General features: G+C 33.6%; 1 protein-coding gene and 1 long non-coding RNA gene across 2 annotated transcripts; one reads left to right on the top strand and one right to left on the bottom strand.

Annotated features, from left to right (window-relative positions):
• Positions 1-64: 64 nt before the first annotated feature.
• Positions 65-3197, bottom strand: LOC113734985 (cytochrome P450 704C1-like). Its single transcript, XM_027261818.2, has 6 exons — positions 2658-3197; positions 1851-2066; positions 1434-1724; positions 1038-1358; positions 731-934; positions 65-511 (listed from the first exon to the last, which is right to left on the bottom strand). Exons 1-6 carry the CDS (start codon positions 2961-2963, stop codon positions 314-316), a joined length of 1536 nt encoding a protein of 511 aa, XP_027117619.2. The 5' UTR covers positions 2964-3197; the 3' UTR covers positions 65-313.
• Positions 3198-12541: 9344 nt separating this feature from the next.
• On the top strand, positions 12542-14408 carry LOC140038121 (uncharacterized). The gene is made up of 3 exons (XR_011841937.1): positions 12542-12707; positions 13622-13775; positions 13955-14408. It is a non-coding gene; the product is annotated as an uncharacterized lncRNA (long non-coding RNA).

Genomic DNA, 14408 nt, shown 5'->3' with positions numbered 1-14408 from the left:
GTGTGCTAAAACAGTATAGAGAAGTATAATTGTTCGAGGATGATACATTACTCGTACACGTGCCTTAATAGTTAACAAGGAGAGCGCTACTTTGTATAAAGTAGAGATATTAGTCAGGTGATCGTGAAGTTCCAAGTTCTGACTCTTAACCCCTCCCCTTTCCCTATTCCGCTTGTAAGGTTTGAAGTCGCCTCTCAAACTAAAAAACAAAGTACCACTATCTGTACTAATGATGCCATCATGTTCCAGTATATATTTCTAGGTTTATAGGATAGAACAAAGTGTACAACAATAAGGTGGCTGAGCAGCCACCTTAAGGATTTATGTCACCCCATCTGGGGGAAGCTTGAAGATGGAGGCCTCCATCCACATGCAAAGTTAGCATTGTCTTATACTTGACCACTTTCTGTTTGTCACTTAATTTGAATGTGAAACTGCCCAACAATACAGCTGAAAAGATTTTCATCTGCCTGTAAGCAAACTCCTTTCCAAGACAGATCCTTGGTCCTGCCTGCATTTACACCAGCTCGGGTTTTTACAGTGTCTTTTAGCAAATTGATGAGAAATTTGATCTAAATATGAGAAGTAATAACCGCTATTTGTGCAAGAAAAGGAATGAAGAAAAGGAAATGCATTGTTTAGATTATGGTAGCAAGAATGTAAAAATTAAAAGAGCCTTTTATTAGAGGTCTATGAACATTTGTGTTAAACACAGAATTTAAATTTTTACCTGGAAAGCAGGGAACTTAAAAGGACTTTCTTGTTGAAAAACACCATTTTCATTGAGCCATCTCTCTGGGCGGAAATCTTCTGCATCTTCACCCCATATGAATTTCATCCTGCCCATAGCCCAAGGCTGGTACGAGATGGTGTCCCCTTTCCTGATACTGAGTCCATCTGGGAATGTATCATCAGAAAAGCAAAACTTCCCATCCTGCAGTAGAGAAAGATACCACTATACCATTTAGCTGATCTTTGATAGTCACACAATATTCTGCACGGTATACCAGCTAATAACATATTATCGGTTACATCACCAGAGGAACAGCAGGATACAGTCTGAGTGTTTCGGTCAAGGCTGCATGAAGATACTGCATTTTGTCAAGTGCTTCTTCAGTGATGTTGTTCGCTAATTCATCCGTCAAAGGATTGCCCTTCACATTTGTTGCTTTTACCACCTCATCTGCAATTCTCTCTTGCATGTGAGGGTGCTTGCACATCATGTAAAAGAACCAGGAAAGAGTACTAGCTGTTGTGTCCTTCCCAGCAATTATGAAGCTAAGAATGATGTCTTTTAGATACTTCGGATCCGTTTCATTATTTTCCAGAAACCTTGACAGAATGTCTTCTTTCTTCATCTGTCATAATGCATTTTATAGTTACATATTCAATATGCTTAATTTAAGGTCAAGAAGAAGTGTAGTTTAACTCACTAGCCAATCATCCCGCGACTTGTGCAGTTGTTCTGTCTTGCTTCTGATGATTTTATAGACATATTCATCAATAACTTTGACATTGTTCCTCAATTTTGCTTCTGATCCAAGGTTCAGAAATCTTTTCAATTTCCAGGGTAAATCCACATAGCGATACAGGGTGATTGCACTTGCTTCATCAAAACAACGAGAAAATCGTGTGCCTTCTTCATTTGTTCCGCACATGCTGTCGAGTTCCACTCCAAGTACAACCTTAAAAACTGAGTCCAGGGCTGATTTCATAAACAAATCCTGCCGATGAGATAAAAGATCAGTCTATTGTCTATTGAAAGGAGTTCATTTAACAAAGTTTTCCATCCTTGAAACTGGAAGGATCTTTCTGTTATTTCTATTATGGAAAAGCAAGAAGATTCCTACTTGGACATCCATTGTCTGATTTGATGCCACTGCTTCTGATACTAGCCTAGCAAGTTTTGATGCATTAGTTCTAAAGACTCCACTGCTGAAGTCCCTCAAGATTTTGGTAGAGAATTCGTAACTAGACGTCTTCCTCTGATTTCGCCACTTTTCTCCATCTACCGTGAAAATCCCATCGCCAAGAAGGTCCTCCAAAACGCTGTGGTGGTATGGTCCCTACACAAAATCTTGCATAAGATACTTACAATTGGAAAGATTTGTCAGTAGACTGTCCTCTACATGCTGAATTCTGTTTCACCACTTTTTTCCCCTTTTTCTTTGCGTAAGTATTTGTATCACAATGTTTACTGCTACATACATCCAATTGTAAATATCATACTGCAATCCACAAAGGTTTTCTTTCTTTCAATGTGTTGGCATCCAAGAAACTGTCTAGACTTCCTAAACTTAATTTGTTAATCAAATTCAAAGAATATACGGCATTCCTGGATGCCAATGTAGATTCTGACATCTTAATGCTTCTCTGTGATGTCAATCCTGAAAATCTTGTTTCTATTGTGCTGAAACAATCTGCAAGAACATAGACCTAGACAAATTCCAAAAAGGTATTCCACTATAGTTCTTTAACAGGCACAATTTATGCTGTTCAGGGAAAATGTATTAGCCATACCATTAGGCTAAATAAGCTTTTTAACTTCTATCTTCAATAACCTTCCCAAAACAGTTTAAGATACAGAACACAAAATTCCTAACACCATTTTTGCCTCCTGAAACTTGAAATTCATGGTTGTTTTAGCATGTACTCACCCTGCCATAATTTGCAAAGTTGGTTTTGAGAATGTACTCAACATTTGCAGGGTCTGAAGTGTACACCTCGCACCTGGAAAAGTTGAGCATCCTGAAAGTCCTGTACTTTCTAGCCAAATCAGTCAGATAATGATGCAGCCTGTCGAAGTTGAGCAACATGTGGAAGACGGTGCCCCCAACAGGAGTGTAGTTTTTCTTCTCCCTTGATCCTCTTCTCATACTCTTCAATACACATGCCGTCAGAACCACAGCTAAAGCTGCTGTAATGATCCATGTCGGATTAAACAGAACTTCGATTGAAGCCATTTTTGCAGAAATGTTACAGAAGAGTATCTTATCTGTTAACTTGATCAAATGCTAAGCAAGATTTGACATTTGAGAGTATAAGTAGTATCTTTTGTAATATCTACTTGCAAAAGCTAAAGAATTAGTCAGATAAGGATGGTAGCCACTTCAGGAGACGACAAGATTTTCGGGAACTTCATATTGTCAGATCATTTCCCCTTTTTTTAATGCTGCCAATTGATGCTTTTTAATCGTAGGTTCCAGTCATAATAAATGAGTTCACATTAGAACTTAATTAGGAAGCATTAAGAAGTAAGAACCTGTAGATACACGGAATTTCTATTTCTTAAAAACGCCAACGTTTTTATCCAAAAAAAAAAAAAAAAAGGTCAACAACGTGACGTTAGGTCTATCATGGGATTTTAAAATTTGATATGATATTATATTTTTTGGGGTTAATCATAGTGTGCCTCCAGAAAGTAGTAGTACCTAGTCATACTTTATTGCCCCCAACTTTAGAAATATTCACTTTACTCCCCTCTTGAGTAGTCAAATATTGAAAAGGTTAAAACCGTCAAAAAAATGTGTTGAAAAGACTTAAATAGCCATGGTTTGTTGACGCTTGTGTTGGAGGAAAGTTAAGCATACTGCACGTATGACTTCAGAAAAAGAACAAAAAAAGTTATTACGAAGTGAAAAAAAAGACAGCCAATAATAAGTAGGGGGGAAAAAATTCTGAAAGAGCCTTGAATCCTTTTGAGAGACTAGAAAAATTTCTGAAATTCCCTCAAATTCACTGAATTTTCGCTTAATGAAACAATTCAATCAATTGATGAAGAGGACGAATTAGGCAATTTAACAGCATTGAAGTAACCTTGTCAAGCATTAAGCTAATTGTTGTGATCCATTTGTTGACGTTAGATTCAAAAGTTTAGAATTTGGGTTTATTTATTGAAGTTAAAGTATAAAAAACATTTGGCTTGACTTTTGTTTCGTATTGTACCTTCTAATGAATAAATACTATATAGAAAGGTATTAATATAACGCTCATAAACTTATTCGTTGAGCTATGAGAGGTTATGGATAATTCCAAAAGAGAAATATTCAAATGGAGTGATAGAGTTAACTACTGGAATCGGTCCAGTAATTAGGGAAGAATGTTTGGAGTCTTTTTTGATTATTAGATTCAGGATTTGAATTCTGTAGTCACAATTGTGAGGAGAAGGAAATGGCGAGTGGTTAAACAAAAAATTAACCTCATTAACTTGAAGATGGTGAAGTGATATATATTTCCAAAGTCAGAGGGGATAAAGTGTGAATATTCCCAACCTTTACGAGGTGGGGCAGAGTGTGATCAACCAGATCATTTATTATGCCATTTCAGAGGACCCGTAACAGCGGCCATCCGCTTACGTGACGTAGCAAAGGAGTGATAGCAGCCACTAGCAACTAGCAAGAAAGGACGAAAGACACGGCAAAGAAAAAAAGAAAGATAAAAGGCCTTAAAATATAGAAGCAGGTTTGTCCAGTGGCCTATCATTTGCTACAGAAGGAATGGCCTGCGAGTATAGCTTACTTTCTTTCTTTTTTTGAAAAAAGAAAAAAAGAAAAAGCCGTGCTTTTCATTCAACTTAGATCAGCAATAGCAGCATTGATAACATCCTTGGGGAAGTTTACCAAACAAACTTTACTTCCCTCAAGAGACAACTGACATTTTAGACAACAAATGTGCAGGTATATTGTTTGATCTTTTCACATTAACAAAGCCAAATTCTGCTAGCATGGACCTGATGCAATGGATAATGTCACCGATCAAGAACAGGTCATGATCTGCACTGTTTATCTTCTGCACGATATTTAAAGCATCTCTTTCCAAATGGAAATGAGTGATGCCAAAGTCTCTAGCAAACAGAAGAAGACCACTGAGACAAGCTAAACCTATTTGGATTGTTATTTTTTTGAAGTTTTCTTCGATTGTTACGATTTAATATGAGTAAATTTTATATATATTGTCAGTGTATATATTATCACGATTGGATAGATGATACATGAATAAATTTTGAATTTCAAATTTAAATTTTACACGTGTATCATATATCTAATAATGATTGTGTATACACTGACAATATATATAAGATTAATCTATTTAATATATGTGAAGTAAAAAAAAATTAAAAAATGTGCTTAGGAAAAAAGTAAAAATTTTTAGATGAAAAATGGGAATACAAACAAGGCATAAGCTCTCAACATGCTCTGCACTAAAAGCTTCAGGACTTCTCTGTGTCATTGCTGCTTCAATTTGACCAATTCTTTAAAGTTTAATCCCCACCTCCCCTCATTTTTTATGGAAAGAAACTAATAATGTTGCACCTATTTTTAACTTTATAAAAATAAAAAGGTAAATACTAATAATTGTTTTTAAAGTGAATTTTTTGTAGTGATTATTTTGTTGGTTTTCTTCAAAGATTAGAAAAAAAGGAAAATGATAGCTTTCTTTAGAGTTTAATCCCATCTTCCTGTCATTCCTGATGGAAACCAACTAGCCCACCTCTAATTATTGCGCCTATTTTTAACTTTATAAAAATAAAATACAAATAATTGTTTTAAAAGTGAATTTTTGAAAGTGATTTTTATTATTTTTTTTCAAATATCAGAAGTAAGGAAAAAGAGAAAAGATGGCCTTATATGGGAGTTGGCACAATCGATGGGTTACAGGCCTACTAATAGTTTAGGAAAGCAAGATCTTTTTCTTTTTTTAATATTGCCACTCAGTATTAAATTTTAGGTGTACAAATTACCTATAAAATTTGTGAAACAATTGAACTTGGAAAATTGAAAGTACGCATGACACATTGAAAAAATGAATAAATACAAAGTGAATAATCTCAAGGCTTATGTTAGAAAAGTTATGAGTAACATCCTCTCATATAAGCTTAAAAAATAAATAAATCTTGTTCAAAAAAAAATCATCTCATATACACACAAGCTCACATTCCAAAACTTTGAAAATAAGAAGTATATAAAGGAAATAAAATCAAAGAAGCAAAATGATAAATTTACAATAGTCTATGTCCCACAGAGCATCCAAGATTTTGTTTCCATTTTGTTTTAACACAAAAGTCGAGAAGTAGCTTTTCAGGTTATGATTATTGAATCCCATAGACTGAATTTACAACATCTGTCTCTCTCTCTATAGTACACCACCGAAACAGTTATATCATGGAAAAACTATAAAACTTAGTAGGAGTATATATATTTTTTGTTATCATCATTTTTTAGTGTAAGAGGTTGGTCTTGAAACCGGGATCTAGGGATGGTAACATTTCAGGTTTGGACTGGAATCAGTCCAGAGGTTTTTTGAATCGAAACCGGAATCGAATTTTGGGAACCGGAATCTAAACCATAACCATGAGTAAAGATTCAGATTCAGGTTCAGGTTCAAGTTCACTAAAATTTTGAACTGGAACCAAAACCGACAGTTATGACCTATTCAAGCTGTTCAGAAAAACATTTGCTATCTAAACCTATTTAAGCACTTTATAGTTTAATATCAATACTCAGTACCTGATAACAACAAGTCCAAACCTCATTCAACAATTCATTATTCCATTTCATTAGTAAGTCTATATCTCATAACTAATCTAAATCTAAGACCAATCTAATCTAATCAATAATGAAATAATTTTTCATAAAATTTATATCATATTCTCTTTTTTCTTGTACATGATAATACAATAAAATTTTTATATTCATTCTCATATTTTCTTAGAATTAATTTTATAATAATATTTAAACATAACTAAAAGAACTGCAACCGTAATCAAAAGAAATCAAAATCGTAACCAATATAAAATTAGAACTAAAACCGAACCAAAATCAGAGGTTCAAAAGCCATAATTAACCGCCGCTGTAAGGATCGATTCAAATTCTACCTTTCAAAAAAATCAAAATCATTATTTTTTAAATCAGAACCGATGATTCTAGAACCCATCCCTCCCCCCTCCTTTTTTTTTTTTGTTTTGTTATCATTTGTCATCAAATAATTGCTTACGCATCATTAATCAAATGCTTATGCAAAGGGATGGCAACAGGGGAGTGGAGCAGGGGAGCCCGCGCCCTCTTCCAACGACTTACCCCGCTCTCACCTTGCCCCGTTGCCTCCGGGTGTCCTGTTGTGCCTCACTTTTTATTTGACTTTGATATATATATATATATATATATATATATATATATATGCACACCCGCACACAATACTAATAATAAATTTAGCAATTATTGTTTTGAATTTTTAGCCAAAAATTTCAACGTCAAACAAAGTTTAAAATTTATTTTGATCTTGTAAATTTGTTTCTTTACATTTTTTTTTACCTAAATTCTAAATCCATTATTTCTTGTATATATAAACAACATGCCTTACACAAAAAAAAAAAAGAGAAAAGAATAAACTACCATAACAACATTATCATTGAAGTACAACAGATTAACAAGAAATATTAAATTATTTTATCACAAGATAATATCAAATTAATCATTTCATATCACATATATATATATTCTATATTTTATATGGATAATATTAAATCATTGGCTAGGGTGTGGCGGGGAAATGGGACGAGGGTATCCTGTACCACTGCATTAAAGTGCGGGAAGAAAAAATCCTCACACTCCCGCCCCCATTTTTGGCTTCGAATCCTTTGTTCCCAAAGGAGTCTTTGTCCCTTATTTATACAGCTGTCACGTGTTTCTAGTCTTTTGTTAATCCAAAGTCAAATAAATCGATAATAATCGGTTTACAAGTTTACTCAAAATCAATTAAAACAGATAACTCAAAACTTTTTTTATTTTCTTTTTAACAAAAAAGAGTCTTGTTGATCATACATGATCTATTGATTTGTTTTACCTGGATATGATCTATTGATTTGTTTTACCTGGATAAACAAGACTATTTTTTGTTAAAAAGAAAATAAAAAAAGTTTTCAATTATCTGTTTTAATTGATTTTGAGTAAACTTGTAAACCGATTAGGGCTTCGAATCCTCTGTCTCCAAAGTAGTTTCTGTCCTCTCTGTCCCTTATTTGTATAGTTGTCACATGTCTCTAGCCTTTTGTTAACCCAAAGTCAAATAAATCGATAATAATCGGTTTACAAGTTTACTCAAAATCAATTAAAACAGATAGCTCAAAACTTTTTTATTTTCTTTTTAACAAAAAAGAGTCTTGTTGATTTGAGATAAAAAATGAAGAAGTTTACAAGTTTACTCAAAATCAATTAAAACAGATAACTCAAAACTTTTTTTATTTTCTTTTTAACAAAAATGAGTCTTGTTGATTTGAGATAAAAAATAAAGAAGAGTTTTTGGCTTCGAATCCTCTGTCCCCAAAGTAGTCTCTGTCCCCTCTGTTCCTTATTTGTACAGCTGTCACGTGTCTCTAACCTGTTATTAACCCAAACTCAAATAAATCGATAATTATTGGTTTACAAGTTTACTTAAAATCAATTAAAATAGATAATTCAAAATTTTTTTATTTTCTTTTTAACAAAAAAGAGTCTTGTTGATCATAAACATAGAAATCAAAAACTCTTCTTTATTTTTTATCTTCATAAACATAGAAATCAAAAACTCTTCTTTATTTTTTAGGGAAAATTATCCAAAACGCCCCTCACATTTTATAAAATAACTTTTTTCGTCCTTCACTTTTAAAAGTGTAATTTTATGTCCCTTACATATTCACATCGGTCAAATTTAGTCCCTAACTAGATTTCCGATCATTTTTTGGCCGGAATCCATCACGTGCAAGGCACGTGATCATTTTTGAAGGGTGAATTTGTCAAATTATATTTTACATAATCTGATCTATAGTCCTCCACATTTTATAAAATAAATTTTTTTTGTCCCTCACATTTTATAAAATGATTTTTTCATCCCTCACATTTCACAAAATGAATTTCTCCATCCCTCATAATTCAAAAAATGAATTTTTCATTTCTCACTAATTATGTGTGTGAATATATATATTTTTTAAACACATGTATATGTCTATTTGATTTTGCTTAATAATAATAGTATAAACACATGAATGTAATTGGGCCCAACTTGTGGGTTATCTTCTCTTTTTGTATGATTATGACTAATATTTACCAATAAAACCTTAATTTGCATATTTTTATTGTATGTTGATCGAAAATAGATTTGTTGGCCAACTTGACAATGAATGCAAGATTTTTTACTAGCTAATACCAGATGAAATCAAATGATGACGTATAATATATGGTATTCATATTGTAAAGTGAAATCAAATAGACACATACATATATTTATGCTATTCATATTATTAAGCAAAATCAAATAGACATATACATGTGTTTAAACAAAATGTATTCACACACATATTTTTTTTTAGGATTTCCCTCACACACATAATTAGTGAGGGATGGAAATATTCACTTTTTGAAATGTGAGGGATGGAGAAATTCATTTTGTGAAATGTGAGGGATGAAAAAATCATTTTATAAAATGTGAGGGATAAAAAAATTTATTTTATAAAATGTGGAGAACTATAGATCAGATTATGTAAAATATAATTGACAAATTCACCCTTCAAAAATGATCACGTGTCTTGCACGTGATGGATTCCGGCAAAAAAATGATCGGAAACCTAGTTAGAGACTAAATTTGACCGATGTGAATATGTAAGGGACATAAAATTACACTTTTAAAAGTGAAGGACGAAAAAAGTCATTTTACAAAATGTGATGGACGTTTTGGACGATTTTTCCTATTTTTTATCTCAAATCAACAAGACTCTTTTTTATTAAAAAGAAAATAAAAAAAGTTTTGAGTTATCTGTTTTAATTGATTTTGAGTAAACTTGTAAATCGATTATTATCGATTTATTTGAGTTCGGGTTGACAAAAGACTAGAGACACGTAATAGCTATACAAATAAGGGATAGAAGGAACAGAGATTACTTTGGGGACAGAGAATTCGAGCCCCATTTTCTGCCACCTAGATTCCAGTGTAACTCTCACGAGGGGATACGGGGCAGGGACGGTGGTCCTCTCACAAAAAAAAATGAGAGGACTGCAATAGGCCACGTATAATGGGAGCAACAGCAAAGGAAAACGACGTTGTTTTAGTAAGTGAGTAGGAAAAAAAATAAAAAAACATCTGAGGGGCTAACGGGCTCCGTTAAAATACCTCAGCTGTCCGTTCCAAAAAATCCCGCTCAAATTAATGAGGCACGACTCTTCATCTGAACTCTTCAAATGAAATAAAATTTTGGTCTCCCTCCAAAACCATATCTTGTGAACATTCATTCACAATTCCAGAGTATCAGCAAAATAATATCCCTACCCCAAATTGGGAGTTTCAGATGAGAGGTTCTTGGAGAAAGTGTATAGTGTTGCAGAAGTAACTGTTGCGGAACAAAAATTTTCATGAAGGCTGCAACAAGACGGAAGTTGGTGAGATCTAAAGCAGATATAGACTCAATCGAATTGGACTAAACCCCAAAGGTAAGAATATTGCAAACTCATTGCACTATTTGGCTTGTTTTACGACAGAAGGGGGATGAATTTACTTGCATGATTTTGTTTGTACAACTCGTTTTAAGACAATGTGACATGAATAATGAAATTGAAATTCTGGCGAAAACTCCTAAACAAGGAAATCATATGGGTAGCATAAATTAGATACGTTGAGAGCCAACTTAAAGAATGTATGCACAGGGAACTTATGCATGCCAAGTGTTTGTAAATTTGACTCAATTGATGAATTAAAGTTCTCACCTTTTAAAATCTGGTTGCATAGTATACATATATCTTGGCTAAAAGAGGTTGAGTGGGGTGGCTTGCGTAGCAAAAACTATCAGGGTAGTTGATAAGTACATTTGTACACGTTGTAACACTAGAATAACATTTGTAACACTAGAATAACACGTTGTAACATTTGTACACGTTGTAACACTAGAATAACACTAGAGTAACACTAGAAAACTATCACGGTGTAATATCATTTGTACACGTTGTAACACTAGAATAACAGCGAGTAATTATACTACCTTTAACAGCAGTAACCGTCCCTGCCCCTTCTCCACTAATTACATAGTCCATGATACTACATTGGATCAGTCTAGTAACATGATACGTAAGCCTTATATTGCAATCCAATTCTGAACAAAAACACCATCTACAACTAGTTGTTTAGATGGTGAGAATTGCAATGCACAAAACTATACACAAGTAGTTCTAAGATTAGTCAAACAGCACCATAAGTGGCAGGGAATATAAATCAGATGCACATTGCACCACTTATCAAAAAATTGTCCACAAAAGCTAACATTGCTTCAGTATTGCTGGGAGCTAAGAAGACTAGTGCCTAAACTACTTCAGATACCACAAGCAAGGATTGCGGGGAACCTTTAGCACTCTCAAAACATCATAGAGAAACTGCTGGTTATAGTGTTAGAGGCCACTATTGCAGCAGTATTAATGCTAACAGAAGTTTCGGCTTGAGATCCACCATTTAGAGTAGCTTGAGCATTTGGTACAAAGGGAATTATACCTTGCTTGTTTACAGCAGCATTGATTTTCATTGAAGACCTTCCTCTCTGCATCAGAAAAGAACAAATTTAAACTTTTTTGCTGCAAAACTTTAAATTACTCCAGTAGTGCACTAGTTCTGAATTTTGCAGCAGCAATGTATGACATTATAATGCTTACCCTCTTACACAATCGAATTGGACAAGGTGATCTACGAGATACAAGGTGAGTATCTTACACAATCGAATTGGACAAGGTGAGTATCTTACACAAGATGATCTACGAGATACAATCAGTTTACAAAAATGTACATCATGTTAGGTGTTAGTTACTTGACTATGTATATATATAAAAGAGAGATTAGATATAACGCAGAAAAAAGTAATTACATGAGTTGGAATGTATTATACAAACTTTGGTATAGTTGATATTAAAATTTCTCTGTTGAGGGTACACGTTGTTAGTGGATATGGAGTAGTGCTATATGTTATGTACGCTTACATGGTCATAAATTTACAGAAGTTAGTCCATCGTTTAAATTTGTAATTGGTTGTTAGCCCTTACACACTGTCACATGCATACACATAATGTAAGAATAAATTTAATATATAGTTGTTAATTGGTTACATAGAGTTCATATAGGCATACAAATTGGGGTTTGATTAGCTATACTCTGTATATAATTGTTAACACATTATATCGTATTCACCTTATTTTGCAGCATGTCATGGGCAAAGATAGCGTCTTTTGACAAATTAATGGATATCAATCAATACTGGTGAAGCAAAGACATTAGGTATGTTTAGCCTATTTTACGATATGTTTAAGGAAATAAAGATTTTTATTTCACAAATTGGTGAAAATTAGTTACATTTGGGGTGTGTTTGTTTGAATGTAAAATGTTTTCCTGAAAATGTTTTCCAAATTTTCCTGTATTTGGTAATCATTTTATCTTGGAAAAAGATTTATGCGGGGAATATATTTTACTTCACTTGGTGGAAAATAACTTCATCTTTTGACTTACTAAGTTATTTTCCTTCATTAAAACGAGCGGCTCTTGCACTTCACAATAGAGCTCCCTACCCACATTCTAACAAAAACAAACAAAGACTTTGCGGCTAAAGATACAGAGAGTGGGCAATGAAGATTGGAGAGACTCAGAAATCACCAACAATATGATCATTTCTGATGGCAGCCATCTCCAACTCTGGCAAGGTGCCTTGGGTGAGATTCTTATTTAGGGCTTTGTCTTGAATATCTTTTTATTTTTTCCAAAAAAATCTGATAAAATCGGTTGTTCCAATCTAGGATTCTATCGATTTTTTTTAATTTTGTTGCTATAATTCTTGAGAATTGTGGCACTAGTTTCACAGAGGAATTTGGATTTTTATTTAAAGATGTTTCTTTTATCTTTAGTTTTCAGTTTTCTTTTTCTATAATTATATGAAGCTCTAGGAATTCTGGTAAAATTTATTGCTCCACTCCCATTTTCTGACGATTCTTATTGAGGTAAGGGCTTGAGCTTGCATGATTGTTTTTGTATCAATTGATTGATAGATTAAGAAACTTCAGTAGTTTTTTTGTAAATTATCAATCAATTGGTGTCCTTAGAGTTTGATTTTGTCTTTCTATTGAGAAATTTGTTGTTAAATGTATATGGCTGTTATTGATTTCTCTGAGCGATATGAATACTGAATGTTGGAATTTCTTGTCTAGAGAATTTAAATTTTAGGATTTATGTTTTGGGATTGGGGTAAAGGTTAAGTTGTTAAGACGTTCGCAAGGTGAGGTTCTCTAGTATCTTAAATATTCATTCAGTTGCGCATATACTCTTCTGGGATTAGGGAGAAGAAAGAAGAGAAAGGAGAGAGCGTGTGTGTCGAAAGGTAAACAATAGAAAGGAATGAAATGCTCATCATTTTGAGTCAAATCAAAGAGTTTGTTTTCTTTTCTAATCATCTAGATACTTCTGTTTTCCTTTCTTTATGGCCACTGTGTTAGTGCTTCATTTTTGCGCATCTTGCATATGTATTACTTATTTATTTTAAATTGTGAATGAAACAATCAAGTGAAGATTAAGTTTGTGTGCTAATATTATGTTACTCTGATGCTTTTTTCCCCTTGTTTTAATTTTGTAGAGACATACATAAATAGTGGATTATCCTAAAAGAGACTGCAATGGAATTTTGCCGGACTTGTGGGATGTTATTGCAGTATGAATTGCCGCATATGGACCGCCCTGCCAGATTCTTTTGTCCAACATGCCCATATGTATGTCACATAGATAGTAAGGTAAGTCATTATAAATCCTTGTTGAGGGTTTATTTACTGGCTATTCACAATGTCCATTGTGTCATTGCTAAGTTATCAACGCATGTGGCAGGTTAAAATAAAAAGAAAGCATCAGTTAGTTAAGAAAGAACTAGATCCTATCACGTATTAAGATATTTATTTTTCCTGTTGTGTTTCAGCATCACCTTGGAGGTGATCTACAAGTGGAAAAAAGGAGGGCTGACTGAGTACCTTGCCACTTGCCTTGGCCTTGGGAATTTGTAGGTGCAGGCCAACTGGATTTGTTCAAAGCTCTGGTCACTAAATTTTTTCCTGTAAAACGTTCACATGAACATTGGTGACGTGTTGTATAGATGTTTCCTTTTGTATCCATGATTTACTACCTAGGCAACTGATATTTTTGGGACCATTTTCCATTTGGAGATGTGATTTTCCTTTTTGTTGAGCAATATTTTATATTTTGGCTTATATTTGCCTTTGTATGTATTGAATTGTTCCAGATTTTTGATCCAACTGAGGCCAACAACATTTAAAGCAGGGATTTGAATCACTCTAGGCTTGATTAGGGTGCTTGTATGTACCAATGGTTCTAACTCTGTACCATGAATAAGATTTTTGATTCTGGAGCTGAAA

The sequence above is a fragment of the Coffea arabica genome, chromosome 3c (genome assembly GCF_036785885.1).
Source record: "Coffea arabica cultivar ET-39 chromosome 3c, Coffea Arabica ET-39 HiFi, whole genome shotgun sequence".
Classification (NCBI taxonomy): Eukaryota; Viridiplantae; Streptophyta; class Magnoliopsida; order Gentianales; family Rubiaceae; genus Coffea; species Coffea arabica.
Note: the sequence above shows the minus strand (reverse complement) of the source record. Positions and strands in the feature narration are given on the sequence as shown.

Excerpts from the sequence above, each read along its gene's own strand:
- LOC113734985 (XM_027261818.2), bottom strand. The coding sequence starts at position 2,963 with ATGGCTTCAATCGAAGTTCTGTTTAATCCGACATGGATCATTACAGCA. Across the intron at positions 1,359-1,433 it reads AGTCGCGGGATGATTGGCTA|ATGAAGAAAGAAGACATTCT; the intron begins GTGAGTTAAACT and ends GCATTATGACAG. Across the intron at positions 512-730 it reads TTAAGTTCCCTGCTTTCCAG|GCAGGACCAAGGATCTGTCT; the intron begins GTAAAAATTTAA and ends GTGTAAATGCAG.